The sequence below is a fragment of the Theropithecus gelada genome, chromosome 9, assembly GCF_003255815.1.
Source record: "Theropithecus gelada isolate Dixy chromosome 9, Tgel_1.0, whole genome shotgun sequence".
Classification (NCBI taxonomy): domain Eukaryota; kingdom Metazoa; phylum Chordata; class Mammalia; order Primates; family Cercopithecidae; genus Theropithecus; species Theropithecus gelada.
The window spans coordinates 97,527,430-97,537,602 of NC_037677.1; the positions used below are offsets into that span (position 1 = coordinate 97,527,430).

At 52.4% G+C, this 10,173-nt stretch overlaps 2 protein-coding genes across 8 annotated transcripts; one reads left to right on the plus strand and one right to left on the minus strand.

Moving 5' to 3' along the window:
* Positions 1 to 220: 220 nt before the first annotated feature.
* MRPL43 (mitochondrial ribosomal protein L43) lies at positions 221 to 1,516 on the minus strand. 2 transcript variants are annotated; one of them, XM_025398012.1, is made up of 4 exons: positions 1,289 to 1,516; positions 1,060 to 1,166; positions 709 to 935; positions 221 to 532 (listed from the first exon to the last, which is right to left on the minus strand). In XM_025398012.1, the coding sequence occupies exons 1-4, from the start codon at positions 1,417 to 1,419 to the stop codon at positions 503 to 505; spliced, it is 495 nt and encodes a 164-aa protein (XP_025253797.1). In that variant the 5' UTR covers positions 1,420 to 1,516; the 3' UTR covers positions 221 to 502. The 2 variants fall into 2 exon arrangements, 1 of the variants encoding a protein (XP_025253797.1); XR_003121277.1 differs by lacking the exon at positions 1,060 to 1,166 and having other exon boundaries at positions 228 to 935; positions 1,289 to 1,439.
* On the plus strand, positions 1,343 to 8,382 carry TWNK (twinkle mtDNA helicase). Of its 6 annotated transcripts, none has more exons than XM_025398007.1 (5): positions 1,343 to 1,531; positions 3,679 to 3,857; positions 4,392 to 4,499; positions 4,820 to 5,005; positions 7,169 to 8,382. In XM_025398007.1, exons 2-4 carry the CDS (start codon positions 3,736 to 3,738, stop codon positions 4,974 to 4,976), a joined length of 387 nt encoding a protein of 128 aa, XP_025253792.1. In that variant the 5' UTR covers positions 1,343 to 1,531; positions 3,679 to 3,735; the 3' UTR covers positions 4,977 to 5,005; positions 7,169 to 8,382. The 6 variants fall into 6 exon arrangements, with proteins under 6 accessions (XP_025253792.1, XP_025253790.1, XP_025253789.1 ...); XM_025398005.1 differs by having other exon boundaries at positions 1,502 to 1,587; positions 3,617 to 3,857; XM_025398004.1 differs by having other exon boundaries at positions 1,502 to 1,587; positions 3,617 to 3,857; positions 4,820 to 4,961.
* The last annotated feature ends 1,791 nt before the right edge of the window (positions 8,383 to 10,173 follow it).

A 10,173-nucleotide genomic window follows, 5' to 3' on the forward strand; every position in this document is an offset into this window, starting at 1 on the left:
ACAAAGAGGAACGTGGGAGGAAGGAGATGTATAGCTAAGACCACAGAAAGCTTGTTAGCCAGGGAATAACTCCCTTCTCCCTTTCAAGGGTCAGGCCTAGATTAATCACTTGGCCTTTAATACTAACCACCTGATGGTTGTTATATGTTCTGCGTCTAGTTTTAAAATAATGAAAACTGAAGCTTGCGCTGAACATATGCACACATTTTGAAGACAGACCTGAAATGTGACTTTGGATAAGTTTATTAACCTCAGTTTTATAAATCTATACACACACACATTCACACAGATATAAAGTGCCTAGCCCATCACAGCAGAGCTCTCCACAGCTCAGTGGTTGTACCAATAAGACATCAGGGATTCTTCAGAAGCCAGCCTTCAGACCTCTCATTGTGTTTTGAAATCATTATCAATTTGGATTTAAAAAACAAGGGCCCTGTAAAACCCTTTAAATCTTCCTCATCTCCGGTTTTAGGAATGCTAACTGATAAAAATTAGGGGTTCACAAGGTCACTGCCCCTAGAAGCAGGCACTGGAAAGAAACAGGCAGCTCTTCTTTATCCCAAGCAGAACCTCTGTCAACTTGCCCATTGATGGGTTCCATTTACCTGGGCTTGGAACCCCAAAGGGGAAGAACCACCTTTACTGGAGAAACAGTCCAAAGCCTGGGGTTGGAGTTGGTGGAGCAACTCTTCACTGTGCTTGCACCTGGGCTGGGGCAGGATCCTGAACCTCTCGGGGGCATAGCTCGCGGAAAGTGGTCGGCTTGTTGGTGAAGGGGTGCCACTGGCCCTGGATGCTAGGGTTGTCGGTGTGGAAGGGCTTGCGGATGCGGATCACGTCCAAACCCGACTGGTTGGCCAGCTTCTGCACCAGCGTCGAGATCTCCTCGACCGACTTGCAGTGGATGCTCTCCTCGCGCACAGACCCGTTAACTAGCAGAAGAGGGGTGAGAGTGGGTGTGAGTGGGCGGAAGCTGGCCGGTGCGACCAGGAGAGAGGGAGGCTAGCGGGCCGAGCCCCCGATCCCGCCCTCCAGCCGGAGCCCGGCCCCACTCACGGTATTCGGCCACTACTCTGGGCACGCAGCACGGACGCGAGTTCACATATATTACGACCCCTGGGTTCCGTCGGGCGAAGTCGATCACCTCCCGCTCCACGAACTCCCTAAAAGACCCGGGAGAGTGAGCAATATGACCCCTGACTGGGGGCGACCTACCCGGGGAGTCGTTGCCACCCCCACCCCGACCCCCACCCCGACCCGCACCCGCGCACTTCCCTTGGCTCACCTGGCGCCGCGAGACGAGGCGCCGTCGCGGCTGACGCTGAAGCTCAGACGCTGTAGCTGCTGCACGTAGCGACCCAGTCCGTTGTGCAGAACACTGGCCAAAAAGCGGCTCGGAGTCCCGCGCGCAGTCATCGCTACAGCTTGGAGGCCGCGGAGCCTAAGCGGCGAGGGGGGGGGCGGGACTAAACCTCGAGACTTCCGCTTCCGGGACGACCGCTCCCGGAGTTTTGCTTCCGAGGTCAAGGCGAGCAGCGTGTGCTGGAGGCTCACGTTGCGGGCTAAGTGGGAGAGACAAGAGTGGTAACCCGGGGCCGGGGACCGGCGCGGCGGAGCTCGGAGTAGTAGAGCGGAGTGAAGACACGGGGGAGGATAGAAACAGGCATTCCTTTGGGCCCGAGGATTGGCGGGAGTCGTGCTGGGTGCTCTCGCTGTGTTGAGGTCCCAGTGAGGGGAAGGAGCAGGGGAAGAGGGTCTCTAGTCGGGGTCCAGGGCAAAGGGACTACAAAAAGGATGCAGGTGGCTATAGAAATGAGGACGACGAGGAGATGCTGTGGAGGGGCAGTAGAGGTGAGAAGATGATGCAGAGAAACTGTATCAGTGAGGAACTGTGTAGAGGGTCATAGAGGTGAGGTGGTGGAGAGAAACTGTAACGGACCATAGAAGTGAGGGAGCCGTTGTAGAAGGACGTGGACGTGAAAGGGTCGTGTAGATGGGCATATGTGTTAAGCAGCAGGGTAGAGGGGTTGAAGAGGAGAAATTCATGGAGAGAAAGAAGGCACCTAGAGTGAGCTCTGCAGAGTGCTGCGTGGGGTATCCATAGAGTCTGGTCTAGTGAAGGCACGCTAACCAGGCACCTAAGGCATTTCAAGTAGTGACTTCCTACATTTGGCTAGGAATGTGGGCCCGCCTCAGAGGTGGGTACCCCCTCCGTATCTTGCTACCCCTGCGTGGGGAGTGGATGGGTCGGAGGGGCCTGCCCCGAAACTTGGCCCCAGGCCCTCCTCGCAGAAGGTACGGGAAGGAGACTCTCCAAGCCTTGGAGATGCCAGTGTTGCCTGTAACTGCAACCGAAATCCGCCAGTATTTGCGGGGGCATGGGATCCCCTTCCAGGATGGCCACAGTTGCCTGCGGGCACCGAGCCCCTTTGCAGAGTCTTCGCAGCTCAAAGACCAAACTGGTGTTACCACTTCCTTCAGCCTCTTCATTGACAAGACCACAGGCCGCTTTCTCTGCATGACCAGCCTAGCAGAGGGGAGCTGGGAAGACTTCCAGGCCAGCGTGGAGGGGCGAGGGGATGGGGCCGAGGAGGGGCTTCTGCTTAGTAAGGCTCCAGAATTTGAGGACAGCAAGGAGGTCCGGAGGATCTGGAACCGAGCAGTACCTCTCTGGGAGCTGCCTGATCAGGAAGAGGTTCAGCTGGCTGATACAATGTTTGGCCTTACCAAGGTTACAGATGACACACTCAAGCGTTTCAGTGTGCGATATCTGCGACCTGCTCGAAGTCTTGTCTTCCCTTGGTTCTCCCCTGGGGGCTCAGGATTACGAGGTCTGAAGCTACTAGAGGCTAAATGCCAGGGGGATGGAGTGAGCTATGAGGAAACCACTATTCCCCGACCCAGTGCCTACCACAATCTGTTTGGATTACCACTGATTAGTCGTAGAGATGCTGAAGTGGTACTGACCAGTCGTGAGCTTGACAGCCTGGCCTTGAACCAGTCCACGGGGCTGCCTACCCTTACTCTACCCCGAGGAACGACCTGTTTACCCCCTTCCTTACTCCCTTACCTGGAACAGTTCCGGCGGATTGTATTCTGGTTGGGGGATGACCTTCGGTCCTGGGAAGCGGCCAAGTTGTTTGCACGAAAACTGAACCCCAAACGATGCTTCTTGGTGCGGCCAGGAGACCAGCAGCCCCGTCCCCTGGAGGCCCTGAACAGAGGCTTCAATCTTTCTCGTATTCTTCGTACCGCCCTGCCTGCCTGGCACAAGTCCATCGTGTCTTTCCGGCAGCTTCGGGAGGAGGTGCTAGGAGAACTGTCAAATGTGGAGCAAGTAGCTGGCCTCCGCTGGAGCCGCTTCCCAGACCTCAATCGTATCTTGAAGGGACATCGAAAGGGTGAACTGACGGTCTTCACAGGTAACCCTTTGAGAAATCACTACTTAGAGTAAAGGGGCAGAAGATCAGGTGACAAAAGCAAGTGGGTTTGGGCCATGACAGTGTTGGAAAGAAGGTTTGCCCCCTCCCCACAATTTTAAAGCCCTGACCTATGTCTTGGTTTCAAGGGTAGGACTTCCTCCCTCACCCAGGTCTGTTCCACCTCACTGCAGGGCCAACAGGCAGTGGAAAGACGACATTCATCAGTGAGTATGCCCTGGATTTGTGTTCCCAGGGGGTGAACACACTGTGGGGTAGCTTCGAGATCAGTAATGTGAGACTAGCCCGGGTCATGCTTACACAGTTTGCCGAGGGGCGGCTGGAAGATCAATTGGACAAATACGATCACTGGGCTGACCGCTTTGAGGACCTGCCCCTCTATTTCATGACTTTCCATGGACAGCAGAGCATCAGGTGAGACTCCCAGACTCCAGCCACCTTGCTTTCCCAGACATATCCCAGCACTCAGGAACCTTTGGTTCCTTTTCCAGCTCCAGTAGGAACTCCCCCATCTCCTTAGGTTTGGAGTTTTTCAAAGAATGAGGGCAGGGCTGGGCACAGTGGCTCATGCCTGTAATCCCAGCACTTTGGGAGGATCACTTGAGCCCAGGAATTTGAGACCAACCTGGGCCATATAGGGAGACCCCCCTCTCTATAAAAAAATTCTTAAAAATTAGGCTGGGCATGGTGGTGGCATATGCCTGTGGTCCCAGCTACTGAGGAGGCTAAAAAGTAAGAGGCTCACTTGAGCCTAGTAGGTTGGGGCTGCAGTGAGCTGTGATCACACCACTGCACTCCAGCCTGGGCTACAGAGCAAGACCCTGTCTCAAATAATAATAATAATAGAAGGGCAGAGGAGGCAGCCAAGAGAGTTTTCAGGATGCTAGTTCCTCTGCCTGGGGTGGTCTAGAGACAACTTGTCAAATTCCTTGCCTTTCCTCTTCCCAGGACTGTAATAGATACAATGCAACATGCAGTCTACGTCTATGACATTTGTCATGTGGTCATCGACAACCTGCAGTTCATGATGGGTCACGAGCAGCTGTCCACAGACAGGTGACATCCTCTCTTGTCTAGCTTGAGCCCGCTTGGACATACAACACATACTTCTCAGGCAGCTGGCCTCTAGGCACACACGCTGTGCTCTCTTATTTTCTGAGATGTGTGCAGGCACATACCACCCCCATGTGTATCATATGGAGGTGTGGGGTATGGCAGCAGGATGTATGGACAGGGATCTGAGTGTGAGTCCTTGGGTAGAGGGAGGTAGAGTGGATTGTGGTAGTTTGTGGGGAGATGTGAATGAATCAAGAGTATGTGTATGTTCTTGTCCTTCTGTGTCTAATAAGCTCTTTGTGTTGTTGGGTTGGGGGTAGGATCGCAGCTCAAGACTACATCGTCGGGGTCTTTCGGAAGTTTGCGACAGACAATAACTGCCATGTGACGCTGGTCATTCACCCCCGGAAAGAGGATGATGACAAGGAACTACAGACAGCATCCATTTTTGGCTCAGCCAAAGTGAGTGGCCTTTAGAGGAGCTCAAGCTTTGGAAAGTAGAGTGAGTAGGTGTGACCAGGGACAGCCCTTATTCAGCCTTAATCATCTTGACTGTCCATCTGGAACAGGCAGGAGGCAATGTCTCTGGGGCCATGACATGAGGAATATGTGTGCTGGAAATACAGACGCTCATAGTTGGTTCTTTGCTTTCCTTGCCCTCCAGGAGCTCACATCCTCTCCTGTGGGAAACAGTAACACAGTGATTGCAATTCAATATGATAAGAGCTATGATAGGCAGCACAAGTATTTGGAGAGCAAAGAGAAAAGATGTCTGAGTCAGCCTGGGACATCTGGGAGACTTCCCAGAGAAGGTGACAACAAAGGTTGGGTTGAGGTTTGGTAGACAATGGGTATTAGATGATCAGGTAAATGGGAGGGCCTTCTGGGCATCAGGACCAGCCCAATCCTGAAGCTTCTAGTGAATGCCTATTACATACGAGGCCTGGGCTGGGCACAGGGAATTCAGAGCAAGGAGCACAAATCATGTGCCATGATGGAACAAACATGGAGCTGGGAAAGAGAGTAATGTAGAAGTGGAAAAATGGCAGGGTACAGTGGCTCACGTCTGTAATCCCAACACTTTGGAAGGCTGAGGCAGGAGGATTGCTGGGGCCCAGGAGTTTGGCAATCTGAGCAATGTAGTGAGACCCTGTCTCTACAAAAATATTTGAAAATTGGCCAGGCGCAGTGGCCAACGCTTGTAATCCCAGCACTTTGGGAGGCCAAGGTGGGTGGATCACCAGGTCAGGAGATTGAGACCATCCTGGCTAACACGGTGAAACCCCTTCTCTACTAAAAATACAAAAAAAAAAATTAGCCGGGTGTGGTGGCGGGCACCTGTAGTCCCAGCTACTTCGGAGGCTGAGGCAGGAGAATGGCATGAACCCAGGAGGCGGAGCTTGCAGTGAGAGGAGATCGTGCCACTGCACTCCATCCTGGGTGACAGAGTGAGACTCCATCTCAAAATACACACACACACACACACACACACATATATGTGTGTGTGTGTGTGTGTGTGTATATATATATATATTTGAAAATTAGCTGGGCATGGTAGCATGCACCTGTGGTCCCAGCTACTCAGGAGGCTGAGGTGGGTGGATTGCTTGAGCCTGGGAGGTTGAGGCTGCGGTGAGCTGTGTTCACACCACTGCACTCCACTCCAACCTGGGCAGCAGAGTGAGACCTTGTCTTTTTTTTTCTTTTTTTTTGAGATGGAGTCTCACTCTGTTGCCTAGGCTGGAGTGCAGTGGCACAATCTCGGCTCACTGCAAGCTCCGGTTTCAAGCAAGTCTACTGCGTCAGCCTCCCAAGTAGCTGAGACTACTGGCACTTGCCACCACGCCCGGCTAATTTTTTGTATTTTTTAGTAGAGATGGAGTTTCACCGTGTTAGCCAGGATGGTCTTGATCTCCTGACCTTGTGATCTGCCCACCTCTGCCTCCCAAAGTGCTGGGATTACAGGCGTGAGCCACTGCGCCTGGCTGAGTCTCTGTCTTTAAAAAAAAAAAAAAAAAAACGAAAAAAGAATGGTCTCCTTCATGAGATGTGACATTTAGACCGAGACCTAAATGAGAAGAAGCTGAGGCTGAGTTGGGTGGCCCGCTGTGGAGAAGGAGAGGGAACAGCACGGGCAGCATCTGAAACAGCAGCAAGCTTGTCAGGGAAGTGAAAGATTTGAGTGGCCCCAGCATCGTGGTCAGTAGTTCAAAGAGCTTTGGTTATGGGGGGAAGTACTTTTCCCTTTCCCTCTCCCATTCTTTTTTTTTTTTTTTTTTTTTGAGACGGAGTCTCGCTCTGTTGCCCAGGCTAGAGTGCAGTGTCACAATCTTGGCTCACTGCAACCTCCGCCTCCTGGATTCAAGTGATTCTTCTGCCTCAGCCTCCCGAGTAGCTGGGACTACAGGCGTGTGCCACCACACCCGGCTAATTTTTTGTATTTTTAGTAGAGATGGGGTTTCACCGTGTTAGCCAGGATGGTCTCGATCTCCTGAAATCGTGATCTGCCCACCTCGGCCTCCCAAAGTGTTGGGATTACAGGCGTGAGCCACTGTGACCAGCCCCTCTCCCCATTGTTAATCACTTCTCCCTGCCCTGTCAGCCTTCCTTTCTGCTTTGCTCATGTTTTCTTACTCCTGCTTTCCTCCTTCTGCCCCTCTGTTCCCCAGGCAAGCCAGGAAGCAGACAATGTTCTGATCCTGCAGGACAGGAAGCTGGTAACTGGGCCAGGGAAACGGTATCTGCAGGTGTCCAAGAACCGCTTTGATGGAGATGTAGGTGTCTTCCCACTTGAGTTCAACAAGAACTCCCTCACCTTCTCCATTCCACCAAAGAACAAGGCCCGGCTCAAGAAGATCAAGGATGACACTGGATCGGTGGCCAAAAAGCCCTCTTCTGGCAAAAAGGGGGCTACGCCACAGAACTCTGAGATTTGCTCAGGCCAGGTCCCCACTCCCAAACAGCCAGACACCTCCAAGCGTTCAAAGTGAAGGCCGTGCAGAGCTGCTCACTGAAATGAGCCTGATAGGACAGGCTGGAGCATAAAACTCTGAGGGCTCCTCTATCCTGTGGTCCTGAGCTGTGTGCCCTTCTCAGTCTGAGGGGCCTAACCTAGAGCTGGTTTCTATAGTGAGAAAATTCAATGTAGCAGACTACTGAGAAACTACTGTGCTTCTCAGGCTTTCTTTGAGGTCCTGTATATACAGCACTGAAAAGAGAGAAAGGTCTCTGCCCCCATGCATTCTGGTGGAAGAGACAAGCAAGCAAGGAACAAATAAGCAGAAAACCTAGTTTTAGTTAGTGAAGAATGCTGTAAAGAAAATATAAATGCGATAGATAGACTGCTGGCAGGCTAGTGTAGATAAGTGGTCTGAAAAGGTGACTAAGCCGAGGGCGTGTGAGCTGGGGCCTAAACAACTAGAAAGAGAGCGCCCTGTGAACATCTGGAGAAGGGGACCCAGGCAGAGAAAAGGAAATCCAAGCCCTGAGGTAGGAATGAGCAGGTCAGATTCAAGGCAGTAAGGTCAGGCCCCCTGAATCTTCAGGAGAGTCGGGGACTTCATGCAAAACTCCAGCCTAGGCTTTCAGAGTCAAAGGGCGATACAGTGGGTACCAAGCCCCTCTGCTCTCCACTTTGTAGAGCCTGGCATGAGGTGGCATGTACTAGAATTGGATCCTAGGTGCTTAGGCCTGCAACATCAGGGCCTCACGGGTGGGAGCTGCCTCGGGCTGGGTTGCTTGGCCATAGAGCCATGGGAGGAACCTGTCAGCCCGGAGTGCCTGCCACCTAGACACTGATGCTATTGTGTGCTGCCTCAAGACAGCTGGAGTTAAGACATTTTGTAGAGCCTTTTCCAGTTTTACTAAAAAATTTTTCCATTGCCTTTGTTTCTGTGCTTTTTCTTATTCATCCACCAGGTGTCTCCCCAGTCCGTAGCTGTATTTCCCTCTGGGGATTGGGAATGGACGGGTCCCTCCCACCGTTTGCAGCCTTTGAGCAGTGGGCTCCCAAGGAAGCAGGGACATTAAAGGGCCTTCACACCCTACCTCCCCTTTACATCTCTTGACCTAGGGAAGACAAAATGGTCTGTTCTCATAGCTAACTTCCCTGAGGATCTTGAGTGATTGGGTACTCAATCACTGGGCCACATGCCTAGGCCCTGCCTGACTGGCCATTCCTCTGTGATGTGAGCCACTCATCTCTCAAGTGGACTCAACATATTCTGTCCACCCCCCATCCTTCTCCCTCCTGTACCCTTTCCATGTTTCTCATATGTTAATATGTGCCAGAACTCCTGGGGACTTGTGAAAAATGCAGAGCCTAGGGCCCATTCTCCCCCCATCCTCCACCACATACGTTTCTCATTCTGGAGATCTGAGGAGGGGTACAGTAATCCTCATTTTTAACAAACCCTGGAGGAGACTGTAAAATAGGTGATCCAGAGGGACTGTCAAAAGTATTCCTAAATGATGACACCTCATCTCTTGTCCTCTGATATCCAAAAGTCCTAGTTTCCCTTTGGATTTCCCTAAAAGAGTCGTGAGAATGCAAGATGTTCTGAGGGGGCTGGGGAGAATCCTTTTGTAAGGGTTGGGGGAAGGTTTCCTGCTCCCTTTGGATGCAGAGCTGCTTTGTCAGGCTGTTCCTTTCAACTTATAAAGGGGCTTCTGGGACTGGTGGAGGGGTCTGTGGTCTCTGGAGTGTGAGAACTCTGGCCACAAATGTCTCCTGAAACATCCAGAGCAAGGCTGCTGGAAAGCTGCTCTCTGTGAGGAAGAACCTTGGGGGTGGGGAGAGCTCCTCCAGGGCCTCCCTTCTTGGGGGTCTCTCCCAGACTGGCTGGAGCCAGGCTTCCCTAATCCCGCAGTAATCATTCCCAGCCGTTGACTGGTCTAGGCTTCATCCAGAGTCTGTAACACTGAACGGCAGCCATGCCTTCCAGAGGCACAATACCAGATCAGTCCTACCTGTAAGGATGTGGGTTCCACGTTCCTGTCTCCCTAGAATGCCTGGTGGGTTCTCAGGAGATCCTTTAGGGGTTTCCAGTAGGGGACCTTTGTGAGGTCTCTGTGAACTGGGGATAGAGGGATACAGACTTGTCTGTTTGTCTTGCCCCACCCTTCTAGTAGACATCCCCACACAGCACAAACCAGAAGGATGAGGGGGAGGGGAAGCTAATACTCTCCCCAGCCCCACCCCCTGCACAAACACATTCTACTCCATACCTGCCTTAAACACCCACATCATGATCGGGCCCAGCCTGTTCAGATCCCTGGATTCTAGAAAGCAGTGGGGGGTCCCTAGGGCCTGTGCAGATTCCCTGGGATAGGACTGGTCTGCCTACACCCAACTGGATGTTAAGAATCTCCCTGACTCACAGGTTCAGTGGATTGGGAAGAAAAAGAAAAATTCAAAAAAATTTCCCCGAGAACTCAGGAAAGGCCTGGCTAAGCCAGGTCCAGTTGGATCTACAGCCTTGTCCTCTAATTGATAGTGTATGTCACACTTGGCTATGAGGGGGCAGCTTTGGTCCTCCAGCAGCTTCCTCTCTGCTGTGGATGGGTTTAATAATAAACAGCTCGGCCGGGTGTGGTGGCTCACACCTGTAATCCCAGCACTTTTGGAGGCCAAGGTGGGTGGATCACGAGGTCAGGAGTTCGAGACCAGCCTGGC

Bases quoted from the DNA above. Each gene is read 5' to 3' on its own strand.
- TWNK (XM_025398002.1), top strand. From the start codon at position 2,183: ATGTGGGCCCGCCTCAGAGGTGGGTACCCCCTCCGTATCTTGCTACCC. The intron at 3,426-3,616 runs GTAACCCTTTGA...ACCTCACTGCAG, and splicing joins TGAACTGACGGTCTTCACAG to GGCCAACAGGCAGTGGAAAG. The intron at 4,500-4,819 runs GTGACATCCTCT...GGTTGGGGGTAG, and splicing joins GAGCAGCTGTCCACAGACAG to GATCGCAGCTCAAGACTACA.
- MRPL43 (XM_025398012.1), bottom strand. From the start codon at position 1,419: ATGACTGCGCGCGGGACTCCGAGCCGCTTTTTGGCCAGTGTTCTGCAC. The intron at 1,167-1,288 runs GTGAGCCAAGGG...CGGGTCTTTTAG, and splicing joins GCCTCGTCTCGCGGCGCCAG to GGAGTTCGTGGAGCGGGAGG. The intron at 533-708 runs GTGCAAGCACAG...GTTTCTTTCCAG, and splicing joins AGGATCCTGCCCCAGCCCAG to TGCCTGCTTCTAGGGGCAGT.